General features: G+C 43.0%; 1 protein-coding gene across 10 annotated transcripts in view; it reads right to left on the reverse strand.

Annotated features, from left to right (window-relative positions):
• Positions 1-27,506, reverse strand: part of LOC1275026 (uncharacterized) — a 93,364-nt gene that overhangs the window by 18,969 nt on the left and 46,889 nt on the right. For 5 of the 10 annotated variants that reach the window (XM_061652491.1, XM_061652498.1, XM_061652492.1 and 2 more), the window contains exons 4-5: positions 9,700-9,799; positions 6,781-7,121 (exon numbers count right to left, since the gene is read on the reverse strand). In XM_061652491.1, coding sequence (XP_061508475.1) covers positions 6,781-7,121; positions 9,700-9,799 — 441 coding nt within the window. Of the gene's footprint in view, positions 1-6,780; positions 7,122-9,699; positions 9,800-17,476; positions 17,513-19,464; positions 20,145-27,506 lie in introns of those variants that run through there. The other 5 variants (XM_061652500.1, XM_061652494.1, XM_061652495.1 and 2 more) reach the window with 5 other exon arrangements.

Here is a 27,506-nt window from a genome sequence, read left to right on the forward strand (position 1 = left end):
ACTAAACGAAAAACGTAAAACAAAACAAACAAAAAACCATCGGTCAAGTGGAATGACCTACCGGCTGTGACTTACTCATCGAAACGCATGAGACAACGCAACAACAACAGATTTGAGCTTGATCTATAACAGTACGTAAACGATGCACAAAACGGTGATAGAGAGTACATTCAGAAAAGAGGCAGAAATTAATAGGTGACAGAAGTGTATTTTGAACTAGGCAAGAAATATACGGGACTGAGGAAGATAGAGAGTGAGCTCGAAGAAGGACCGAGTCCACCTTTCGGCAGGACTTGTGAGTTCGCCGTCTACTGTAATCGTATCCCGCAAACTGTGTGCCAGGTGCTGCGTGGTTTGTGAGAGAGGGTATCATGTGGCTGTAATTTCGCTCAACTTGGAATGGTTCTAATCATGTGTAAACGGATCCATTTGAGTGAAGTGTGGGCGTTTTGAGTGGGAAATTCCAGTTTTTTCCCCATTGGTGCTGACGTGGTGGCGGATTGGAAGGCTCAGTTGGTTTAGTACGTGCAGAGCTCTTTACTATCGGGACGGTTCGTACAGCATTATACAGAGAGAGAAAAATAAATAGACAGACAGACACAGACACACACACACAAACAGACCGGACAATTAGAGAGAAAAGTAGGTTAGGGAAAAGTTCAAGTGTTGTTAGTTTAGAGGAAGTAGTCCGGTGAATGTTATAACCACGAAAGTACAATTTGCTTGAAAAGACAGGTAAAAGTAGATCATAACAGAGAGAGATAAAGAGAGAAAGAGACGAAATAGAGACGAACGAACGAACGCCAACGAAACAGAAACGCACAAAATTCCAATCGCGCACAGTTTTGGGTTGCAACCTGTATGTTTTGTGTTAGAGTTTGCTAGAAAAATGCACAAAAAACAATCGAATTATGCACATGTACACATGTGTTTATCAGTGAAATCTGCAGCAATTGTGCGTTTGAATGTCTTTGTTGATGGCTATTGCTGCAACTTTCACCACTTCTAGAAACAGATACTAACAGTACATAGAGCTTAGGTTGAAAATGTCTCTTCTCTATCCTAACTCTATTCTATTAAACGAAAGTGTAACGTAACCTTAGGGTAGTTTGTAATTCGGTGCAGATTTCATTCATCCATCAAGGAGAATGGTACCACTAACAGAAAAAGATGTTTCCACGTTCTAATATTCGTCCCAGGAGATCATCGTATGCTTTTGAACCGTATCTTACTTAATCGCTCGATGAGTTTTACCCCTCAAAAATGCATAATTACTAAGGTAGTGATCCTGCAGACGGTTGTGATTAATGGTCAATTAGTTGTATTCTACACCAAAGCAAAAGGGACATTTTCGTGGAAAAGGTAGGCAATTCCAGGATGTCCCTCGAGGAAAGCTAAACAGACCGAACTAATGGAAGGTAAACCACCGATACGGCCGGGCCGTCTTGTGAGCCTCAGAGATGGAGAGCTGGGTGATTTGGGGGCTGCTTCCTGGTGAAAAATATTTGGAATCCTTCAAATTAGCTAATAAAACAGCTTTCACTTCTGTGCTTGTGTTTAGGCTTTGATTGCGACATCGTTTATTCTTAATTAAACTGCTTCCCTTGCTCTCTACGTTGCTGGTGGTGGTGTTAAGTTGACTTTACCAATTACTCGTGACCAGACGGCATCTTAATGGTACGCGAAGTCAATCCAATCAGCGAATGGAAAAGGTCAACGCGATGTTTAAACGGATGGGCGAAAGTAACGTTAACTTTGGCCGTTGTTGACAGTGGTTTTGTGTAGCGTTTGTTGCAAACAGTGCTGGAAGGCTCAAACAGTTACTCTCACTTTTTTATCTAAAGTTGTTGTGAGACTGCCTACCTAAAATTCTCAACCAAATGTCTGCAAATACGCCAGGGGAACGCAGATCAGCCATTATATGCAGGATGATTTATTAATGGCTATGAGATCGTGGCTAACCTCAAACAACACCATCAACTGGTGACCCTTGGGGCTGGTGGTTTGGAAAATTTATGTAAGAAGTAACCGAAGTTGTAAGAGAAGAAAATTAATCTTAAAGTTTGCCGTATGTCCTCTGGCATCAAATGAATGCTTTGCCATTCACCCTGACTGCTTGCTAGGGCTACCAAATTGCGTAGAAACCTAATTGGTGGTCGAAATTCAAATCAACATCTTTGGATTGTTTCCCTTGGCCCTTGTGTTTTGTTTCGAGGGAGCTAGCTCGGTCACTTGAGCTCAAATTATCACGCATCTGTACCAAACGTTGATGGTATCGCTTTCATCTATCGCGACATTTGTCGCACCTTAAAAAGTGGTCCACAAATTTTAAATACCTTACGCTTGCGGGTCAAACCATAGCGTTCAACCGCAGGAGCACCACATTTGGCGTAGGCAATATTGAAATTTAATTGCTACCTATTTGTGTGATCCATTTTCGTGGTTTGCCATTTTGCATGCCACTGTATGGTTGTGCGCTTCCGCCGGGTTTCGGTGGTTTTGCCGAAGACAAATTGGAAAACTTTTCCAATCAGCAGCTGCTCTGACGATCGGCGGGTCCGGCATCATAACGGACGGATGCTTTGAGGCTTTTTTCTTTCTTCTTGGGAAAATGGGTGACATCTATTATTATCGCGTTATTTTCACGTACGCGTTCCGCACACTATCTTGTGTGTGTGTGTTAGCTCTTTATTGCTTGATGGTCGTTTTTCATTAGAACATGGAAACATCTTTTCATTATAGTGGGGGAAGAGATTAAGGAAGGTGGGGAAGTGGGTCATTTTTTTCCTCTCGCCCATGACGCACATACCAGAATCGCAAAAGCGATGGTGAGATATATATTCGGAGAGCTAAAGCGCCGTGAGGCACCGTGAACCATATCAGCCGTACAAAGCTGTCCGTCTGGCGTGGTATGTTTTAATTAACGGGTGCCTGCCCAACGTTTCAACGCCTCTCTGGCTCGGGTGACGCAACTGCAGCTGCAACCGATAGTCTGTTGAATGATATCAACCTGCTCGTAACGACCTTTGACCCGGTAATGGTAAAAAAGCAGCAGTAGCAGTCGCTACTAGACGGGCTAAAGCCGACCAACGAACCGGCCCGGCTTGCAGGAAAAGGATATCAAGTAGAAAGGGAATGGCATCTTCCCTCTAATGTTCGCAAGACTCCGAGCGTGTGTGTGGGGCTGCTTATGTTCCGGATGCCTGTGTGTCTGTGGTGCGATTTCGGCTCATTCTCATTCTCGGTCATCACCGTTAACAGGATCATAAGTTTGAGTTACCACCGGCTAAGCTTATTAGCGTACGGCCGGGTACGCTGGTCCTTAGCGACTGCGGCAGAATGCTTTTGCGTAATCCCTCGGCAACCACAGTATGGTCGTCGCTAGCGTTGAGTCACTGAGTTTAGTGCCGGATTTTGTTACATGTGTATGCATGAATGGAAGAGGTGCAAGGTTGTGTTCCGTTCGTGAGGTTGCTTTGTCCGCATCATTTCTGTTTTAGTAGGTCAACTACCATGTTACTTAAAAATCGAACATTTGGGCAACCCGGTGGCTGAGTGCAACCGAAGCTACAAACGTTTCGATGCGTTCCGCACAGGTAGGCTGGCTACTTTTACGCCAAACGCACGGTACGATGACTTGTGAAATGGCGATGAGTGTTCATCATTCTTATGGAAATATGTTTTTTTTTTCTAAAACCCCAAACAAAAACGCACGAGCAGTTCTAGCGAAACCGTGTGGTTCGTAAAATGGATGCATCAATGTGCCGGTACATGTTGGATACGCAAACAAACATACACACACACATACAAAAACACACATAAAGTATACAAACACACCCACACGCTCTACGCGTACGCTCATACACACATATGACACTGGTGCAGGTGCGATGGTGCCGTGCGTGGAAGTAACTACTTGGACGGTTGTAAAAAAAAGGTCGGTTGGTACGAGCTGGGCGACTAGTAGTAGACTATCGGTGGCGCTACTGCGAGCTACGTTTTCTAGTTCAAATATTGCTGGACTTCTCCAGTCTAAAGCTAAACTCCGGTCAGTCTCACCGTCACTTGCGATACGCTAAGGTTCGTTACTGAATCATTTTCGAACATATACGGTTATTCTAGATAAGTAATACTTAGTTTGGCTGTCAAACATATTTGGTTCATTGATATAAAAACGAAAACATTAGAGAAAACAGATCGTGATAACATAAATTTATATCAAATTAAGTTTCAGATATAAGTTAGTTTATGATAGACAAATAATGGTAAAAAAGATTCATATGAATTTACTTCTGCCACTGTATTTAATGCTTTTATATTGATCTTTTAAGTTGGAATTGTCAACTGAGTAACGAATTGATTATCTTTCTACAAATAAAATTTCTCACTAAGATGTTTATTTAACAAACACTTAAAATTTCAAAATATTTACCACAGCAATCTAACATAGTCACGAAATTTTATGACGTGTATTTGTAAAATAGCAGAAAGTGAAAACCTTATAGTTGTCTTCGAAATATGTCCTTCAATGGTCAATTCTTCTAAGAAATGGTAAAACTCATTCAATATTATACTGAAAAAGGAACTTTATGTCCCAAAATTGGATAATAATGGTGTAGTAAAGAAAAAAAACCAACGTTTTGTGTTAGAAGTACGAAACATTTAATATTAATTGTTAGAAAAGAAAAGAAGAAATATTATTATAAAATTGAATACAGTTCGATAATGAAAGCTAACAACAGGTACGAGGAAGTAAATAGACAAGAAACAGTCTAAGTATCACTTGTTAAAGACGTAAGGCATAACCGAAGAGCCAGAGTGAGTAATATCGACAAAAGAAAATGGGTAATACAATAAAAAAAGGAGAAGATTTTAGCATTTGGCACCGTTCCTCTTGATTTTCCGCAGCGAACAGTAGTACGCCATCACGGCACGTAGATTCTTCCAGCTCTGTGCGCCCCGTGTCGTGCCGTTGGAGAGGGATTGGCTGAGTTGCTGCTGCTGCAGCTGCTGCTGAGAGGACGATAGCTCGTCCCGCTGTTCCTGCTGCTGGTGCTGCTGCTGCTGTTGCGAATGGTACGACGATTGATCGAACTGATCGAACGATGAGGACGCAACGGACGGGTGGCTGACACGGTGCCGTGTAAGCAGCCCACTGCACGAACTCTGGCCGCCAACGCTATCGAACGACACCATACGATTCAGCCCGGTCGGCATGCTGCCGTCGTCGTCGTTGTCCCGCAGCGAGTATCGTCGGCGCTGGCTGCGCGGCACGCTGCCGGTGCGGCTGCCGGTGCGGGACAGTGGGTGCCGCTGCTGATGGTACTGGTACCATCGGGACATGGCATCGTGATCATGCTCGTTGAAGCTGTGACTACGGTCAATTGATTGATAGTGGCCCGGCACGGTCGTACGCCGCACGAGCCCGGTGCGGCTGGTGGTGCTGGATTGCTGCGTGGACTGGTAGCCGGCACGCCGGTAGCCGTCGTCCTCACTGTTCGTACGCGACACAAGCGAGGTGTGCACCTTCGGTGGCGACGACCGGTACGCGGCACGACTGAAACTAGTGCGTTTTGTATTTTGTTTCGATTTTGGGCGCGATGTTCGAGTTTTGAGAAGAGCAAAAAAGAGGGTGAAAGAAGGGGACTATTTACAAAAGAGCTTTCAGAGCAGGGAGGCGGCGCAACATTTGCACCAACCGAACAAGGGAGACTAAGGGTACACAGCGCACGTAACACGTAACGACACACGAGTCGTTTGGTTGGACGGACAACAAAATAAGCCGTAAGCGGACAGGGGTGGGAAGATTTCGTCGTAGACGTTGTCACCAACGAGTGGTGATGGGACGTGAAGCGCCCTCTACCGGAGTGGAGCATCGCACACTTAATCTACTATCCGACGGACGGACGTCTTTGTAACGAGCAAGGCAAATGGATTCGGTCGCAGATTCATCATTGCCAAAGCACCAATTAATTACAACCGGATCGGTACATCAGCTGTAGGTACCACGCGTAATGGATGGGATGGGCCTGTCCAGTCTGTCCCACAATGTAGGGCCATGTATTTGCGCCCGTAAAGTCTGCCTTTCCATTCGGATCTATTGTATCCATTGGTAAAAGATAATTTTGGTAGCCACTGAAACTTCACGATGAAAATGGGAAGTGGGAAACGGATAGGAAACTATTGTCGATTGCAGTCCTTAGAGTCCTGGAGTGTGTAATGTAAGCTGTGGTGTAGAAGCCGGTCCGTTTCGTGCCACAGTGTCTACCAGTGTGTGTGTGTGTGTGTGCGTAAGTGGGGACTAGTTAATTAGCAGCAATAATTTGTTTGATCGCGACCAACGGAATGTACAGATCCTAAAAAAAAGAACACCGAGGCAGCCTCGTCCCCGACAATGGAATGATGCACGACTGAATTAGGAAGGTAATCAATTCAAGACTAAACACTGCACGCTTGCTTGCTGGAATATATATAGATATATATACATTGTGTGCGTGTGAGTGCCTCTTCAGCTTAGCGAACGGGACGCACTAAGGAAGGGAGTATGCTTTTAATTGGACAATTTCCGCCCAATTGACCGGCCGGGCTCGTATGTGCGTATTGATGAACAGCACGACGGAACCACATACACACTGAGCGACACACACACACACCAACTGCTAGAGCATTGGAACAGGAGTGTCACAAAGAGGGGCAGGGGCCGTGGCAGGGGTATGGTAGGTAGAATCAAGAAAAAGGTCGCATCCTGTTCCGCTCGATCCGCGCCAGTGCACTACTTACCGCTGGCCGGAACCCTTGCTGCCGGAGGAGGCCTGATTGCTCGAGTCATCCTCCTCGTCACGCGAGGTCGCTATCGAGGCGGTGCCGGTGTTTGTCCCCGGGGACAGCAGCGTCGGGCTCAGCAGGCTGGACGCATGCTCGCCGACGCCGCCTCCGGATCCACTTCCGGTGGCCCCGTGACCGGATGCGGCACCGCCGATCGCACCGAACGGTGTGGCCGCCGGGTTCGGGTGATGATGGTGCTGATGCATCTGCGAGCTGGCGGACGATATGGTCGAACATGTTGGTAGTATTGCCCCTCCGGATGCTGTCCCTGCTGCACTCGGATTCGTCGGGTCCATCTGAAAGCGACGAGCGATCGTACCGGGTATCGTTGACAGGGAGGGTGGAATAGAAAGAATCAGAAGAAAAGAACAAAACGTTAGTTTGCAACTAGACATACCATCTGTACTGCCCACTCGTCAGTGCGGTTAGGGGGCTTTTATTTTTGCTTTAGAGGACAAGCGGCGTCACAGAGTGGCCGACTGTTTCGGGGAAGCTTGCTCACTAGCTATCAACTACGGCTCTGTGGTTTGCAGGCGTTAGAGGCTGGGAATGCTCGGCGTTGAGCGTATTGCATGGATTTATTCGAACAGGCGGGCAGTGCAGCGGTATGAGAAGAGCAAGCATTGCAAGCGAAGCGTTGCTTAGTGTTTATGGGGCACACGGTGTTGCACCAGTCGGTGCAGTTGCATGTACTGTGCAAGGGTTTGGCCACGCAACGCGAAGAGGAAACACTAAAGTAAACAATGCTATCGCTTTCTGGCAGTGCATTTAGGCGGACTACATTGTGGCGAGAGCATAACATTCCATTTGCTTACGTGAAGCGAAACTTTCCACCGAGGAAAAGCAGCAAATGGAATGCGCTCTGGTATTTGTACAATTGTTTTAAAAATAAATCGCTAAACTACCAGCCTGTGCGGACAGAAGCATATTGTTTGCGGTTTAGTGTTGGCTGTTAAAAGGTGCAATATGTAAAAAATACCATAAAAATAAGATTGTGCTACAGCGGGATGCTATAAAACTTTATGTGAAGATGTAAAAATGTACATTTCTGAAACAAAAAATGCAGCTAGCGTTTTTACAATTTTTTGTGCGGTGCAGCGAACTTTCATACCCAAAAAACAAAAATCAATCGGCAGCTAGCAACGGCGTACTTTGAATCACACATTTTCATTAATTACGTTTCAGGTAAGATTCTATCAAACAGGAATTCTTTTTATCCGGCTCCTGAGACACGAAGTAGTTATTTAATATTTGAGGTTGGCATGAACAGAAACATTCCCCCATGCCAGAGAACGATAGAGACCGAATGGCATAACGATTTTTAATAGACGTGCTTTTGTTTTGTTTTAGTTCGCCCAATTCATAGCGAAAGTTCGCAAAGAATGCCAAACTATTCGACAAACACACACACACCGCTCGGTAGGAACGGCTCGACCGCGTGGCTCAATGCTTCAGTTTTCCTATATTTTTTGTGTCTTTCTTCACATCACAATTCATTCCTTTCTGACGGGGAACTTTCCACTCGCGTCCTTCACTGGCATGGCCACTAGGAGCGCTGGGAGACGCCTTGGGGAGAATGGTACGATTGATTCTATTATTTTCGAATCTTCAAATGCCACTCGAGCCAAATCGATCGATCACCAGGGGGGGGATTGTCCCTGGGTGGACGGAGACAGCCCCAATGCGACGTGGGACGGAATCCCTTCGAACGGGTCAATGGGAAAGGGACCCGACAGGGCTTTGGTGGGATTAAATTTCTCACCGGCGACCGGCGGAGCAGGGATGTAGCATCAATTCTGTTGGCGTTTGCGTTGTGGTTCATTGAATTCAGGCAACGCTGGGATAGTGGGAGCTTTCACTCCCCGCTGTATCCCGCGCAACCGTGCGCGGTGAGTGCTTTTTGCGAATGCTTCCCTAAGGATAGGCAACCAGGCTTTTGGATGGAGTGAAAGCAAACGTGATCCCCGCGTTCGACGGGCGATGATTTGATGGATACGAAATCAAATATCTTGCAGCTCAACGGGAGCTGGTGGTTTGATACGCAGCTTAAGCGCAGCTGCTCGCCAACATATGGGTGTATGGTTGTTCGAGCAGTTAATATATTAGGGAAGAGATTATTACCAAAGTTCTGCAAATAGTTTTAATGGTTTCAATGCTGATAGAATTAAGTACATTTATGTGTTGTGTTTAATTTTGATAACAAAAAATATGTACAAAAAAAAGGGTTTGAAAAGTTTATACAAAATTCAATCGTTTGTACAAAACATGTTTGCTAATCTACATTGATTTAGAAACAAAACATACAATTTAATTCAATAGTATAGTAACTAGATTAATAAAGACGGGTAAACGAAATGTCATGCGTGTAAAGTGCAAAAAAACGTATGGTTGAGATTATTGAATATGTCTAAAACGAACAAAAAACCTAAAGCAAAAAATGCTATTGAGAATGTGTTGCAAAATTGATTAAACGAAATACGAGAGCAACACTAACGAAACTGTCACTGAAACGTTGACAGCGAAGGTGTTATGCTAAGCTCAGTTTCATTCCACATGACAGTTTGGCAACGCGCAGAAGTAAGAAAAATTGCACAAAAATGTTATTGAAAAGTTAACAAAACAGCGAAAAGCGCAGCAAGAAAAGACCAAACTCTGCGGTACCGCCAGCAGCAAGAAGTAGAAGTTTGCAAGTTTGACACAGGAACACAAAAATACAAACGGCTTTGCACAGTTCGGTGTTGAATCGCAGGCAGGTAAGGCAAAATACTTAAAGAAAAAAAAACACAGTAGAAAATGTGGAACGTGGTAGCAGGCAAGAGGTCGGGCTTGCGGAGGGGACATTTTGCGCCGCTGCTGCTGCCAGCCGTAACGTACCGTCGTACCGTTTGCCCAGGAAATCCCGTTCAAGCTGACCGTCGAGCCTAACACCAGACGGTTATCAACAAATAACACCTCAATGTCAACATTTATCCTGCTGGAAAATAGAGAGAACAGAAAGAAGAAGATGAATGCTATGGGGTGGATGAGAGTAGATGAATGCTGTCAAAAAAAGCAAAACAAAACCAAAATAAACCCACGATAAAAAGAGCTGCTTATCAGGGGAGAGATTCTCTGTAACCGTGGCAGAATGGTGGGCTGAAAATAATGCATAATTTACTTCACTCTTTCGTTCGCAATAATTTGCTTCTATTTTCATACTCTATTTCCAATATCGGACGACATAAATGTAACGAATACAAATTGATTGCAGCCCGAGCTGACTGAAAAGAGATTATGAAAGGCTTCAGAGTTTCCTTTCTTGTTTGACGCGATTGAAAAGGGGGATGTTGCGATTCAATTTGTTCAAAATTCGTTCCCCGAATGTTCGCTATTGCCCATTGTTGCCCGGGAGCTTTTGGGAAGGTAACCCATCTCGCGAAATGGGTATACGAATAGAGAGAGAGAGAGACTGAGAGAAGAGAAAAAGGATACTTTACACAAAGCGATACATACAAAAAAGCACATGCGTGAGGGAAGCAGTAGAAAATCAATTCACCTCTTTCAATGACAGGATAATGGGGAAATGGTACGAAATACGAGTCTGCAATCACGCTCGCGTCGTGTGATTGTCACAGTGCGCAGTGTGAGATCGAGTAGGAGGAAGGCAATCACACACACATCAGATACATAAAAAGAAAATATTAAAAACTGGTTCCTAAGGTTTCGAATATATCCTGAAGAAATTTCGCCAATTCTTGCTAAACACTCACGATTGCATCGCCATGCGTGAGATCCATTGCTTTCCCGATTCTGTTAAAACTTTGGTTAGAAACTCATTGCAAAAGCTTCCGTGGGAAGTTTTCATTTTTGCAATTAAATATACCTAAACGGTTCATATTTCAACTTTCGCAAGCTTTTGATATCGTCAGCCACATTTTGAAGTGTTTTTGCTGCTGTTGAAATGTTTCCCCTCTGCCTACGCGAGTGTTATCCAGTGTTTAACGCGCGTTTTATTCATGAATTCATTACTGGTTGCTGGGTTCGTTGTAAGCGATCTATAGCTATGGCCAGAAGAAGAACTTTGTAATCATACTTTGTGAGTTGCTGCATCTGTTATTTTCAGCTTCTTTTCAGAAGTTTTGTAAACGAGTGAAACTCTAAAAAGTGCAAACAAAGCATATACTGTACACGCCGTAATGTATGCAAACTTGTTCCCTGTTACGAATGTAGCATTTTCATCGCAACAAACATCCCCGTTATTTGAAAGCAATTGAAATTGTGCTTTATAATACTGATTTGTAAGCTGAAGGAACACGTCGGCAAGTCTTCGTCGGAGTTTTCGTACATAATGAGCAAGAACAATTCCCAGCCCAGTGCTGTCAGGCATGCATCAGGTGTGTTCGACCAGTTGCGCCACTGGTATTGCATCATTAACCTGATTTCTTTGGGGAATAATTTATGCTCTGTGCATTTTTCACTCGCGGCGACTGTGGGCTTTCGTGGCTAGCTTGCACGCATCGGTGTAGCAGAGACGACATACAATAGTTTTGCAAATGGTTTGATACATCTATAGGACGACGAATAAAGGGTATTTTTGTTGTTGCAAAAATAATGGCCTGATTGCAATAAAAGCCAGCCCAGCTTCCCAGCAAGCCCGTTAAAGTGCTAGGGTTTGGTGAAGCGAACGCAATAAAAGAAAAACAATAAGGCGGAGGAGGAGCGACCCTCGTGGCTCGTGGATCCAATTTCGTTCGGCGTGTTACGGCCCCCACCGGCAAAGTGCAGTGAAGCGAGAAAGTTGGATGCGTGAAGCGTGCAGAAACATACTGTTTTACAGTCACTCGCCCTCCGTCTATGGCTAGTGGCGACAGCAATAGTCCCCCACAGTTTCACAGAGAAACGATTTCAGCAAATTGTTATTTATTGGTTATGTAAATGGGGATTGCTTAAGCCTGGGTAGGATAGTGCAAAGGGCTTGCTGCGTCGGGTAGGATACTGTGTAGCAGTTTCTTGTTGCATTCATGTCAAGGTCAGCTTTAAGGTATCGTGAACCGGTTACGTGACATAACCTCATCAGCAAGATGTGTTTGTGTCCTTTTAATGAACCATTTAATTAGTAACAGTTTATGTTACAGAACCGTTTCTTGCTCGGTTTGGTTTTTTACACCATTTAAGTGTGCAAAAAAAAAAAAAAACAATATTCGACGCTCATCTACAACCACAATGCTAAACGGCATTGCGTAACACGTTTTGACATTGATCTGTAACATGCTCACTTCCAGCGGGTTGCTAGGGAATGGCTCACTTGTTGGAGTGCAGTGGGAGTGTAATCCACTTACCGAAACTGTCGGAACGAATTCGACACACGGACCGGGACGACATGCTCCCGCAGGACAGCAGACCCGATGCACGATTCGCACTTTGGGCAACAACTTTGTCAACATTCGCCGTCCCTTGGCGACATCCGTTGGCCGCAAGTGGATCGTTAGGATTTGCTCCTTCTTGCCCTTCCCGACTTCCTCCACTTCCCGCTCTTACACATTATCGTTTCACTTTATTTTTCTTCCCTAGCGGAAAGTCACAGCACTGGTCATTCCTATGACACTCTGAACTCGTGGAGACTTGGTCCGATAGTAGTAACGTGCAGTGTCACGCCGGTTGCGTTTGTGTGTATGTGTGTGTCAATCCCAGCACCGAGGCACGGGAATCATAATAATTCTCGGTGATGATTTGGTATGGCGGTATTTTTTTTCGACCTCACAAAAAAGGGGAAAAGGCCCTTGGGGGCGGCCAGTGACCGGGAGATGGGTCTGTTTGGATAGGTTGTTCCAACCTTTTTTTGTTGTTGTTGTTGGTTCTGCTTGGTTGGTAGAGGTTGGTTTGGGTAACAGATTGGCAATAAGAGAGATGACATGCCGTATGCGTTGTCATATGTGTTGCCCATAAAAAGTTATGACGTTGTATTGAAGGGCCATTTTTTGTCGAGTCCCTGTTCCCGGGGTTGACTTTTTTGTGACCTTTCATTATGCAGGACCGCGCTAAACCGAACGGATTGGATTTTGTTTACCTAACAGCTTCAAACCACGTTTGTCAGTTGTCACGTGGGACACATTGCTGGTCATCGAGGAAGGTGAAAGGATGGATGTGGATTATTTTTGGATGGCTTTCTTTTTTCGATGGTAAACATGATTTATGAGCTGAAATGCGGGTTTTGAGCTGTTGATTTGTCATGCGTATGCTAAAGCTTTAATCATTGTGCCGCTGTTGTCGCTGTTAAATGTCTGTTAGTTTCCATCTGTACCAATCTGTAGTTGAAACATCGAATTAGTAGTCTAATCATGTTTTTCTTAACATCATTTGAGGTAAATTGCATTTTAATATTTTTTGGTTTCGAAACTCTAATTGAATTGCGTTAAAAAATCGAATAAAACCTATGGCTTAAGTTTAGGTTCTTAGTAACGTTGAATTTATACATATTTATGATGCTTTATGAGAATTTTTTTAAATAAAATTCACAACTTCACTTTATGTTGCCACTCGTAGTAGATGAATAATAGGAGTTTAAATTTACGGCTATATTGTGTGCAAATAATCTCCATTCCACTGATGCATTTGAATATAACTCAATTCGCATTCTTGGAAAAACATGTACTCGAGCAACTTTAAATTAGAGTCTATATTGTGTTGCAGAAATCCTCATGAAACCGTAGTCGAATACCTCAACTGTGGAATTTAATAATGTTAGAAAGAGTTGTAAATCAGTGAGTTAACGAAAGTAATGTTATGAAACTGTTAAATTAATGTAGCTTCTACTGTTCCAAATAGATTTGAACGAGAAATAAAGCTAGTAAGTTTTATTAGTAAGTTCACACATTCGTAGATATTTGATAGACTCTTTTCCATAAATAATCAAAGAAGCACTTGATTGTTTGAAAAAATCTCACAATTTACACTCTCTCCGTTCATGACTAAACCATGTTATTCTACGATAACGACTCTTTTACCATCCATCACTCGTATTAAAGCCCACGCTGCAACTTATGTTTGAAGCGTGTGTACGCGCTTTATCTTCATTCGAAAACCAGCAGAGCCGCCGAGGATCGAGAAGGCCAATGTGGCGTGCTAGAGTGGAAAACAAATTTATTCCATTTTTGCAAACATTTGCTCATGCGATATGCGAACAGGATCAGACGGATTTCGTGGGTTTTTGGAACGTGTTATGAAACGTTATACCGCACGTCCATTGCGTTAAGGGTCGATGTAAGACAAAAAGACTGTTTGAAAAATATAATTTCGTTACTGAAAGCTTGCGGATCGTTTCAATGGTACAATGATGAAACAAAAAACAGTTAATAACGCTAAGAGCTTGGGATAAAAAGGAGTTGTATTTAAATCATGTTTGAATGGTTCGTATTAGCAATGTATGTGCAAACGGCGAAACAGAAAAAAAGTACAACACTTACAATAACTTTTTTGCCAGAGCGGTGCTGCAACAAATTCACACGTGAGTATGGCAACATACAGCGCAGCAAGACGTAAACCAAGATTTTATGCATCACACTCCGATAATCCTGCTCGTATTGACTGTGATGTGGAAAAGGAAGTGTACTGAGCCGTTTTATTTGTGTACAAATTTAAGCCGAGACATCTTGTAGATCTCATCTTGACAACAGAGACAGTTGTGCAAGATGAAATAACTGAGCAAGGTTTGTGAAGCGCAAAGCGAGTGAATAAACACGAGAGCTTTACTTTTCCTACACCACAATCCATACGCAAGCCCGATCCGTTCCTCCCAACGCCATCCAACGCAACTGGTGCGCAACGATGGTGACGATAATTTTGTTTGCAAATCTCGCAAAAATCACGAAAACACGCTATTTGATATCGAATCACACGTACACATGCACACAATGCGCGTGTTCTTCGTTAAGCTTGAATGCACAGCCCCAAATACGGCGCAAAACTGTCTGCCTTTTGGTTGAAATCGGGGAACATTAAGCTCGTAAAACATATCGAATGACCGTTAAATCGATTTTATTGGATCCTGTTTCTCACTGAACGATGAAATGAGTATCAATTGAATCCCGTTGCTAGCTGTTACAGTAATAGGAAATGTTGGGATGATGGTAAATAAGAGTGGAAATCTGTCTATTTCGATTGGACAATGGAGACGCCTGGTGGAAAGCTATGGGCACGCTTGCTGGTCATTCGATTGAATTGTGGTTAGTTGTCGTGTTTTAAGTTGTAAATACGATTGAAAATAAACAGATTGTACAAATTGTTTTTGCAGACCCAACAGTGTTTGAAAATAAAACAATCTGATTGATTTATTGCACATGTCAAAACTTCAGAAGAAATAATCTTGGCTGTAGCTATTCTCAAAACTCCATGGTTCTAATTCAAGTTAATGTTTTAAGTTCATTTTTAATAAAGTAACCAATAAACCATTCATATATAATCATTTCAAAATCTATAATAGTTCTACATCTTCTTTATGCAAACCAATACTAAATTGTAGCAACTGTAACACTTCAATGTAATTTCATTAATTGTTGAGACTGAATGGAATCGAATCGATGGTTTTTAGGTTCTTCAAAACTGAACATGTTAGCAAGAATTCCTTTCGAAAATGTTGCTCATGCGAGAGAAGTGCGAATGAACATTGCTTTTCACGTTAGATTTGTTTATATCGGATTGATTTGATTTGGCGTCTGGCAAACGGATGAAGTCCTGTTCAAACAATCTGGCTGTCTTATGAAACGCTGTAATTGTCGGTATTCAGAAAGTGAAAGTTGATTAATGTTTGCTTTCCATGTTTGGTGAAAGTACGATAGCTCAATGGGTTTTTTTGTATTAGAGATTTTCTACATTTTCCTATGACGTACTGTGCATTTTGAAAGCTATGTATAGAATTGATTCGGGAATATAAGATTGTAATAATGTATGAAACTGTCACTGAAATATTACGCAACTATTTTTACGGTACGAACAGAAAACAGTGTGGAGAACGATAAAACGCATCCCATCCACCGAGATACAGTTTCATTCACATCTCTAATCCTATTTACCAACACATGAGAAGGCGAAAAAAGCACCTAGCTCAATGAAGCATCCAATGGATTATTCAAAACTTATCTACCCGGTGGCTTGGGCACCACGATTCCTGGAAAGCGCTATCCCTTTTGAACAGTTAGTGTCCGTGTCTAGCGCGCACCAACCTTACAATGTTGTGGTTGTTCTGCAGTGAAGTTTCGTCGTACGCTGTCGACCAGGACAAAATGTACAACGAAAATAGGTGAGTGAGTGTATGTATCTATGTGTGTGTGTGTTAGTATATGTTGTTTTAAATTTGGTAGCTGCCAAAAACTGTAACAAATTTTACCATCCACAGGGTTGTTGCTTGTTCAATTCATCAGTGGTCGTTTCCACCCAGTACTCAGTGGTACATCGTGGGCTGACCGATGGGTGAAGTTTGGGCTGGACAGGACGATCCGAAAAATAACCGCCCGCTTTGTTTTGCCTTAGAGAAGGTTGCACATCACTGGCAATGGTATGAAGCAGGCTGCTGGCTAGCTCTGAGAAGCCAAGCATGATAATAATGTGCCCTATTGACAATCTACTCGGCATGCTGCAGGTTGATGTAAGTCCGGTCCTCGTACGAGAGTGTTTGGTCAAAATTTGGTGTTGTTCTGAATACTTTTTTGTTATATGGCGGTCGTTCGTACAGTTCATTGTGTTGGCTGTTTTCGCTGGCTGTTTCGAAGATGATGGTCATCAACGTCAACAAGAGTTTTATGCAATATATTAATATAATTAGCGTATAATGTAGCTGATTCTGTTTTGGTAGTTTGGAGCCACTCGGTGACATTGGTAGCATTTAATTATCTTTTGCAGGAAAATTATGCATGAAACTGTAATGAAATTATGATGTTTCACATTACCTGTCAACTTTGACATTGTACACCTATACTAGGAATAATTCAGCTATTTACTAAAACTGGTAACTTTAAACCCTGATTTAATTATCATCTTTCTGAATTAGGTTGTGCTAATTTCCTTCAAATTAACACATCTGCGGTTATCCAATTTCATTGAAATGATTGCTCTCCATTGCAACCATTTTTAATGGTACATCTTGTTCACTTGTTCGTGTTCGTTGATTAGTTGCCATAACTTAAATAGTACGGTGATCAAACGGTGGTCAAATGTGTGTATAAAGTTTAAATGTGGCGTTTTAATGGAGCAAACGCCTACACTAAGATGCGTGCCCATAATTCACAAACACGCACACTCCTAAAGGACGAAACAAATCAACAATTGAGCCAAAGTAACTCGTGCTTCATCGTGGTACATGTAATTTGGGAAAGTAATTATTCGACAAGTGTTGATCGCCAGATTCCGTCAAGCTTAAGGTTACGCTCTACTGTCAAGCTGAAGGTGAGTGCCAAGAAAGCGAAATGGACTTAAAATACCTTTGCTTCCTACGTCGTTTGCTACAGTAATCCCTACCTATAAGCCACACACACACACACACACGCACACACTATCTAACTATCACACGTGGGTATTTATTAGCTCGAGAAGGACGAACGGCACCAAGCAATGGTACCGAGCGCCGCGACTGATGTAACAAGCAGCAAACCGAAAATGAAAGTAACCCAACGATACATACCTGCGACTCAGTGTCTGCCAATAAGTGCTCCAGTTCCTGATTGTCTCAAAGAGTGTCATGTTTGTTAATGTATTTCGGGTGGGTTAATAATTGGTTCGACATTTAGTGGTATTTAAAAATGTCGAAAGAAAGAGACAGACAGAAAGAGAGAGAAGGAATCAATCAAAGCGTCAAGATGAAGCATGAAGTGGATTGTATTTTGCGAGATTTGGGAGCACTACACAAGAACTTAAAGCATCTTATGACAGGTGCTTTAAGGGAAACAAAACCGGGGAACGTAATATTTCAAACTGGCACCAAAAGCAGGGAAATAGTGCGAACTTCTCGCCCAGAACCGAAGGACGGATACAAACACTATACACGGGTAAGGAGGATAATTTCATGCGCGAAGATTCAAATCCCCCGACCCCTGCAGAACAACAGCCAAACCAGCTGTATCGCCGCCTTGTAAGGGAGGAAAGTTGTGAATTACGAAACCTTCTAAGAATTCCGTTATGCCTTTCGGCCCCTATCGAGACCAGTCCGGTGACCGGTGTTGTTGGGTGCCACACAATGAACGACGACGGTACATTTTAAGGAAATGAATCAACATACCGGACAGAAAAACATAAATCACCGTCTCACTTTCACGCGGGGGGCGCATGGGGTCAGGATCTTGGAAACGGGTCGGCAAGGCCAGAACGAGCGTTCTTGCAACTAAAACATGAATAAAATCAGTGCGCGTCTTGTATCTGTGCGGTAAACTTTCTTCCTGTTACGTGTGCCGTCCCACACCGGAGTCACGAAAGCATGAGCATGTTCATTTCTTTTTTGCGGGTTAGGGAGAAGAAACTTTTTTAACTTTCTTTTTTTTTACATTTTCCCTGTGATAAGCTGCATCACGCTCAACGATAGGGAGTAGCAGAAGGTAGCAGAGTCGACCTCGCTCGCGGTTGTGAATTATGCGTATGTTGCGCAATCAAAATGACATGCAGCACAAGGACGGTTCACGCCGGAAGCTTTCACTCAAAGCCAGCCCGCATGGTGTGCGGGTTAGCAGCTGGCAGCCACCGTGGTAGGAGTTGTTTATTTTTCTCGTTTTAATCCGCCGAATGGGCATGGTTTTGCTCCATGCTTGATGTTCCTAGTAGCAGACGCTTTACTGGGTTGAGCTAGTAGAAAAAGACGTATAAAGCTCCTGCCATCCATGAACGGCCAGGCTAAACAAAACAACTTTTTGTATGTGACAAGCATAAACGCCCATTTCCGTTCTGGCTGCGTGCGGTGTCGTTCCATACCGGATGCCACGCATGCCGGTGTACGGGTTCAAACGGACATGACAAAAAGTGAAATGACAGATGTAACCAATTTCCGATAAGAAATCGATTGATGTTGTTTTCGTATGAACTGCTCAATAAATCATCCCTCATTTCCTTTCGCTGCGCAGCGCTGTGGTTTACAACGTTGCAACCAATACAGAGAAGGGCTTATGATGTAAAAAAAAACAAAAGCGTTTCACAAAGCGCAAACATAACTCGGACAAAGAATGAACAATGGCAACAGGAGGTTGTTGTTTTGAATCTTCAACTAAATGTGTTGAGTTTTTGGGAAAAGGGAACACATTAAGCATCACGCATACATCAAGAGGGTAAATTGTATTAACGGAAATTACAATTGAAATTTTTATATCAGAAAACATTGATAACACTGGAACACAACACAACACAATCGTTTTGGTACCATCGAATGCAAAACATTTAAGCATTGGTAAAAGGATTACAATCAAAGGGGCTTAGTGCATTGGATTTGAATTTATTGAAGAATAGAAATCACGGAATTATCTGAACCATTACTGTGTGAAGGTGAACAAAGAGATAAAAAAAGAGTACAAAACGTTGACATTGAGTTGAAGTTTGACTTATGCTAAAAATTGACTGTAGCTTTAAGGCGGATGAAACGAAACAAAATTGGACGGGGAAAGGTATAAATATATTTAGATTCATTCATACCTTCACCTCGCGTATGGTCGAGGGTATGAGAAATTTGATTTTCCTTCTGACCTCCATGACGTTGGACATGCAGTAAATGGAGTGAAGTTGAACACAGACACAGAAACAAGAAACAGAGAAGTACGCCTCGATGTGTCCACACCCGGCACGATATGTGAAGGTATGCTGCGCAATCTTCGAATTCGCTGCGGTCCGCTATTCGCTGCTTGTATCGCGGCTAGCCGATGGAACCGTTACGGGTTCAAGGACGTCGAGATGGTGGGATACAAAATGGTTGCTCGCAGTTATATTTTTTGTAGCAAAGACTTTTTTTGATTGTTTGTCTCTTTTTCCTTTTCCTTCTAGCTAACGGCAGCATTCTTGGCGCTGGATCCAAGCAGCCGAAGCAATTTTCACCATCGAAATAACACTCTATATACTGCAGATTAGTGAAAAGCTCGTACAATTCAGCGCTAGAGATATGTCATGCACCATATTACATTACAACATCACTACAGTAGAACAATGAAGTTTAGTTTCATACACGTATGATCTTCCCCGTGCAGCATCGTTGATTATGCATGAGCAAGGGAGTGGACAATCAGTTTTGCTAGATTCTTTTCTGTTTGGTTTGTTCGCTTACTGCCTAAACACAAGAAATTGAAAGATGTATAGCTCTGTTTTAGATGACTTCAAAAAAACTAGAACGAAACAATAGAAAAGAGATAGAAATAGAACGAAAATGGCTGTGGAAAGTATAAATGTCGTAGAGTGATACAGCTTAAACAATACACGTCAAGCCGGAAGGAAGAAATGTACGCGTTGAAATGAATAAGAGTATGCGTATGACGAAGTATGGCGCATTTACATACCTATACGAAATATGCAAGAGAAAAAAGAGAAAAAAGAAAAACAAGAGATGTAATTAGAGATGAGAAAAATATAAACTCTTGAACACGAAACACCCACGGGGCGGGGATGTTCACGCACAGTAACACCCAGTCAAACAAACGGGACGGAACGGAAATGACAGAAAGTTCCGAACAGAACAGCTAACAATGAACGTGAAAGACGAGAACAGGGGGAAAGATTCACACAAACAGGTCATTTCACTAAAGAAGCCAAACACGTAGAAAGTATGTACAGTTGCGCAACATCGCGCAATAAAGACAAGGTTGTTGCTTTCGTCTGCGCCAACACCACGGCACTGCTGGATGCTGGCACAGCACGGCTGTCGGCTTTGGGGCAGGAAATAGTTGCAAGGCTGAAAAGTTACGCCTCACTTTCGTCTGTCGGTGCTCGAAAGTTTTAGGGGTGGGTGTCGAAACGATTGGTTCACAAGCACACGGACTACATTCATCGTACGGATACAGGGAAGGATGGAGCAAACACGTAGTGGGCAATAGCGGAAAACACGCGGGCGTATACAAGCAACAAGGTAAGGAATGGAAATGTTGGAAAAGAAAACAGTTAACGACAAATTAATTCCATTACGGGGAATGAATACGCTCAGCAAAAGGGTGTGCGAACAGAGGATGGTTCTTTCAGTTGTACTGAAGGATGGCAAGCAAAGTGGTGTATTAAGGGAAGCTACTACCCCTTAAAGTGGGTTATAACCATTAAATCTGAAAAAATGGCGTCTAGTGTGGTATGTTTTTGTTTGTGGTTGTTCGGTCATAAAATGAGTTTGCGTTGAGCAGAGCTTGCAGTTGAAAGCATGTTGTGATAATAATACTAATAAAATGGTTGCTCCTAACGTGCGCCTAATGGAATCGGAGGCACCTGGAATCACTTCTTTTGAACTTGCCCTCGATGGAATAAGCAATTAAACCTTGAAATCGTTTGACATTGTGACCAGAAATCTTGTTTTTGATTAATGAATGCTTTTAGGGAGTAGACATGGCGCTGACTGTTTAAATTTTTAATGGTTCAAATTTGAGTTTTGTCGCAAGTGCTTACTGAAACACGATTTCAAATAGCTGTTGGCTAGGCTAAAAAAACGAATAACAAACTATTGTCACCTTCCTAGATCATTGTACTGGCGACTGTTGTGTTTTTGTAGCTCATCTTACAGTAAGACCTTCCACCTTTTTCCACGAGGGACATCTCAAAAGCTTCGGCACCGGTAAGCGTAATGCAAATGTGATGAAAATTTAATCTTCTTTACCAGATTGGGTAACCATAAATGTGTCCTTGCTGTGCCTCGGGGCCATATGTCCCCCGAAAGCTAGTGTTTCCACACTCAAGGAAGTGTGCAAAACAACGCAATAAACTTGGTCGGTTCATGTGCGGCTTTTCAAAGCGTTCGTCCGTATAAGGGACGGAAATAGGATGTTTTTCTCGCGAAATCTTAACCCTTGGGGAATGGGGAGCCTGGCAAGCAGCGTGGGATGCTAGTAAGGACGGGTAAATGCGAGCGAAAGAATAGTTCTTTTCCAGTTCTGTTTTTGCTGTCGTTTTTTGAAAGATGGGGATGAGTTTGTTTACGCTGTAAATATATATAGAAAAAATGTGTCACCAAAGGGTTTTCTATGGAGGAGCAAAACATTCCTTTGACGATACAAAAAGCAAACATATGTACAAACACTATGTTTGAATAACATATATTTACCGTTTTTCAGAGAAGAGTTATTATGATGGATTTAGACCATAACTGCACTATATTGAATTTAAATTCCACATGTTTAATTGATTTTACTACAGTATTCATGTTTTACGGTACATTTTTTCTGTAATAGTAATTAATTGTGCAAACAGTGATAAAAATTACGCACAAAATGTTATCAGTTTTCAACTCCAAATTAAAAATATAGAATCCATTTCTATGATATATACCATTGTTACGCGCTACCAATGTCGTATTATAGCCCGTTTACTTGAAATATTTTCCAAAAGCTTATTTAGTAGTCTTTTTCTCTTTTTGGAATTTGTTTAGAGCATATTGCTTGGAGCCAGCATCTCAAGTTGGGAAGCTTTGAACGATAAAGCTCTATTGATACTAAGTTATTATTCCGAGTGTCTTGTTCGACCGATCAATTTCAAATGATCAAACAGCACCATTCGTTAGAATCATGAGGTCTGTTTCAGACCGCTTAACTAAACATTTGCAATCTTTCATTTACATCTGATAGTAATGATTCATTGAGATGAAAGAACAAGACCACACCATCACTTGTAGATGATAAGCTTTAGCCATAGTGTTGATGCTCAAACACGTTGCTTTAAAGCACACTCTTTCTCTGTCTATCTCTCATCCTCATAACCCTTTCTCGTTTAGATCGCCCCATCTTTTACACCAGTGCCGAAGGGTGGCTTTGTGGCAACAGACACAGACCATGTTGCCAGCACCCGGTACAGTGAAACATCTAAAGGATCAAACTAAAGACAACAGTCCGACCGACCGACCGACTTGCCCTTATCAGAACATCAGAAGGGGAAGTAAAACCGCAAACTTCAAGCCCGAGACACGTTCTGCTCGTCCAAATTCTATTGTTGCTCGGTGTCCTCGACGACGGCAAGCATGTGGGTCTTCCTGAGTTTGTTTTCATCTCATCAAGATGTAGAGGGCAAACCTAGGCAAAGAAAACCGACGACCAACGGTGCAAGGGTTGCTTGTGAAAAGAGCTCCTTTCTAGTGGGTGTGTATGTCTTTGTTGGCAGGGAAATTAATTATAGTGTTGGTGAGTTTCTTCGAAACCGTGCTGTCATGCTTGCAGTATCCAGTGTTGCTTTTTTTTTGCTTGTGCAGTGTAGATGAAAAACGAACCCAGAGTGAGATTTTCTCAAGAGCTTGAAAGGCAATAAAATGAACAGTAGCAAACTGTGGACTGTGCTCGTTAAAAGCGCCTCAACAAGGATCGAGTTTAATCATAACCACATTAGCGCTGATGTTAAAAACATTAATTGCCCACCAGGTAGAAGGTTCTTGCTGCATCACCATTTCGAGCCATAAAACTGGTACAAGGTATTTTGTTCTTTTTTAGTTCTACCAGTCATTCAATTTGTACGATTCATTGAGCAAAAGGAGATTGTACTTGCCTTATTCCACGGCTTGCAATCTTTCTGCGCGATTGAACGAATGAGTAGGGGTTGGTTTGACGTTGATTACACAAGTTTACAAAGTTCTTTTTCTGACGGTTGATAATAATTGTATGAAAAATGTATTCCTGAAACACTCAAAATGGAATGGTTACAAAAAAATTTCCCATATAAATTCTACCTTGATTTTCATCTACATCTGTTCTTCAACTAACTGCCTAAATTGGTGGCGGAGGCGATATTGTCATTACGAACTTATATGCCATTTAGCCTGTTTGTTTTTCAATTATGTTATTATTTTTAAGTTAATAAACAGATCGTTAAACAAATATCGGTACTTTACTAGCACATTACTACCCTGATCGACCTAAAAAAAACCAACACCATTTTCACCATGCGGGCAAGAATGCTCCAGCTAAAACTGTGTCTCAATCTGCTGCGTTTGTTTTTTCCTTCTGCTTCCCAAATTTGGCAGAAACGTACACACAGAAAAACGCAACTTTCTGTTAAAGGCTCGTAAATGGGATGGAACGGAAGTTTATGTTGGTTTATGCAAATTCGCTCGGAAGCATGATGATGATCCCACACTGCCGTGTGTATATCCTCGATCTGTCGTACCAGAGACGAACCGAGGCGTCACTTTCTCCGAACGGCATCGTTAATGGTTTTATGTATCTTTGGCTGTCGTTATCTTTGGTGTGTTTTCCGGTTTTACATGGAGCAACAACCAAAAAACTGAGCAGAACTTTTGTTAGTAAAAAAAGCAACGGCAGGTTGCTGGAAAAGCTGGAGCAGTTTTGGTAGTCGCTACAAAGTTTTCGTTTATTTTTTGTCTCATTATTTTCATGAATAACAAATGTTTCCAGCACTAGTACATCAAAGTTGATATTTCTTGCATTTAAAAAAAAATCATCGCCGCTAAGAATGTTCTGTAAAATGGAACAAATCTCTTGCCAAAGAAAGTATACAGCTCTGTAGATATTGTTCCGCTTTGCAGCTTGGAATTGCTGTAAGTTAAAAATTAATGACTGAAAGAGAAGTTTTCCATTTCCATCCACAGGCAGCTCCCATCACGGCGAGACAGGAAGTCAACGGTGGCAATGAATTGATAATGGAATCAAGAGAGGACGCGGGGAATCGAACGAGCACTTCTTAAGCGTGTGCAATATTAATCAAAGCCCATGCCATGCCGATTCCCGTAAGCCGACGAGCGCGTTTTAATTTATGAGCTGTAAAGTTCAGCTCACCATAATACCGACAGTGAGACGTACGTCAAACCGTCTAATTGAAACCCTGAACAAAAGGTGGGTGCAGGGGTCATACACAAGAAAAAACAAATGTTTTGAACTTTACAATAATCGCTATTGAAGCACATCTCGGTAAACAATAAAGCAAATGCGGAGAAAGTTCCCAGCAAACGCACTGGCAGGGAAAAGTTTTCACACTGCAAGATTACACCAGCATCATTGGTTGGTGGTATAGAAAGTTTTCTGTTTTCTTATGGGAGCAAGAAAATTACTTCGAAGCACATTATATCCACTTGACCATCGTTTTCTGTTTGCCCAGCGTTATCGCTCAGAAGGGAATGATCGCGCGCACACGATGAAATGTTTGATAAGGACGGTGAAACTTATTACGATTGCATGTGTTCCTGGCGAAATTAACAGGAAAACTGCCAAAGGTAAACCAGCAGCACTCTCGGGTGCGATACAACAATTCCTAACTTTGACTATTACATACAGCCTACTAGTGTACGAGCGTGCTGACGTTTACCGGGCAGTGTTGGTTCCTACAGCCGCTCTGATCTAGGCTTAAGCTGGTTAAGCTCCCTAGGATGTGCGGAAATGTGATAGAAAAGCTTAATTGAGGAAAAGCTAAGGCGATGTACCTGAAGGTTATGATAAGATCTCACCCCCAAAATGGCACACCATTCCAGGCTGTAGCTTATCCTGTTGTTCTGCTGATTGAATAACAACGCACAAAGCATGGAAATAAAAACAGAATTATAAGGTGGGTCACATTAACAGAATAACAACAACCGGAGCACACATACCAACACATGCCAACGAGAAAAGTTTTGTGCGAATGTGACCTATTAGTAAAGCGAACGAACGCTAGGTCATCGTCGTCCAGGCGGTGGCGATAAATTCACGTACGGTAGCTAAATTGGATGACACTTGAGGGATAGGGCAAACAAAAACAGTTTACTGTTTAACCTGCGAAGCATCGTTTTTGCGGCACTGTCTTCGCCTCCCTTGGCTAGGGTAAGACGTTTTCTACGGACACGCATCGCTTGACAGACAGACCGGGACCCGGAACGATAAAACGCTCGCCACGCCATCTTCCCGGGAGGCTGGCTGGCTGGCAGCGTGTTGGGCAGAAAACAAACGGCTCAGGTGATGTCTTTCCGTGACTGCCTTCACCTTGTTGTCGCTTAGCAAATGAGATATATGTGAGTGTGTGTGTGTGTGTGTGTGAATTCGCTGGAAGCGGAAAACTAAGGAAAGTCGACGCAACTTGAGGCTCACCCGGAAAGAGTGGACCGGAAAGGACTGGCAAATCTAATTTGGCGTGAAGATAGCCCGAGCGTCTCTACACTTTAAGAAAAGCGAGTCTGGTCGGGAACACGAACATGCTAAGTACACACAAACATACACATTCACTCACTCACACACGTCCAGAGGCACACATACACTCACACGCCCCTGTGCTGTAGCGTGCGGCGTATCTAAGCTTCCACCGCTGAGCGCTTGATGTATGCATGCATACATTCAGGCGCAACGGGACAGCTTCTGCCTGGACGGGGACCGGGAAAAGGCAGTTTATGTTCACCGGTCGCTTCCTCGGTTTCGGTAGTTATTTTTAGTCGACTGAACATGCTTTAGCACTTGCTGATCCCTTCCCCGGCACGGCTTTCCCCGACCGCTACGCCCTGAGTGGGGCGGGAATCAGGGGACATTTATTGGGCTTAAAGTGAATTTCTATGCCACCCGTTTTATTGACTGCGGGCAAAAGCCGACAATGATGTGATAGGTTGGGTGCTGTATGCGCGTTTGAGTAGGTGTGGTCTTTTGTGGGTCTTGTTACATGCTTCAGCGATGCCGACAGTTGCAGGGGTTTCTTTTTTACTGCCGGTTAATTTTGATCGTTATTGTTCGAACAAGTGCTCGTCCGCAGGTATATTGTACTTACGGGCGCGGAAAAGTGTACCACTAAGCGCATCAACTCAGTGATGGTATCGTGATCGCACTCAAAATACTGTTCCACATACTTGATGGACTGTTGGCTGTTGGTAATGCATCGTTAGGGACGATTGAGGGCAACTGGAACAACACGCTGGTAGGGGAAATGTTCTCAAGAGCAGCACCATATCACATTCTCCCGCGTTCATGAACGGTACTGTGAAGCAACGAAAGCAATTTGTCATGAAGTCGGTTTTTTTCCTCTTCGTCTCCACCGATCGACTCACTCGGACGAAAAAGAATGTCAAATAAATCGTCCCAATGGCAGCTTCACCTACATTGAAAGGGCGTTGTTGTTTTTTTTTATCTCGTCGAAATCAATCGATCCGGACCCTTCAATGGTCATTACATTCCTTCCCGCCCGCTATCCAACCCAGTTTCCGTCGAGGTCACATCGGCACGGAACTAGAGAAGCAGTGGCGAAAAGTGGGTGGAAAGGTTTACGAATGCCGCTTCCTAACAGTTTCCGGTTCCCTCTTTTACTCGATCTCGAATCTTAATGTGCGCCAAGGACGAAACCATCCGAAAGAGGACGGAAATGTCTACCGGATGTCGATTTCGTATTCGTTTAGTGCCCGTTTTTGGAACGGTGCTTCAATCTCGTACTATTCGGCAGGCGGGCATTTGTATGGGCCAGGCGGAAGCTCCCATAAAATGGGTTCAAAGTATAGGAATGTGGAGCGGAAGGTGGGAATCTTCGATCGTTAAATACTCCATGGGAGGGCTGCTACCGTGGTTCGGGGCTTTTGCAATACCAGGTAAACATTTAATTAATATGTCATA

Source organism: Anopheles gambiae, chromosome 2 (assembly GCF_943734735.2).
Source record: "Anopheles gambiae chromosome 2, idAnoGambNW_F1_1, whole genome shotgun sequence".
Lineage (NCBI taxonomy): Eukaryota > Metazoa > Arthropoda > Insecta > Diptera > Culicidae > Anopheles > Anopheles gambiae.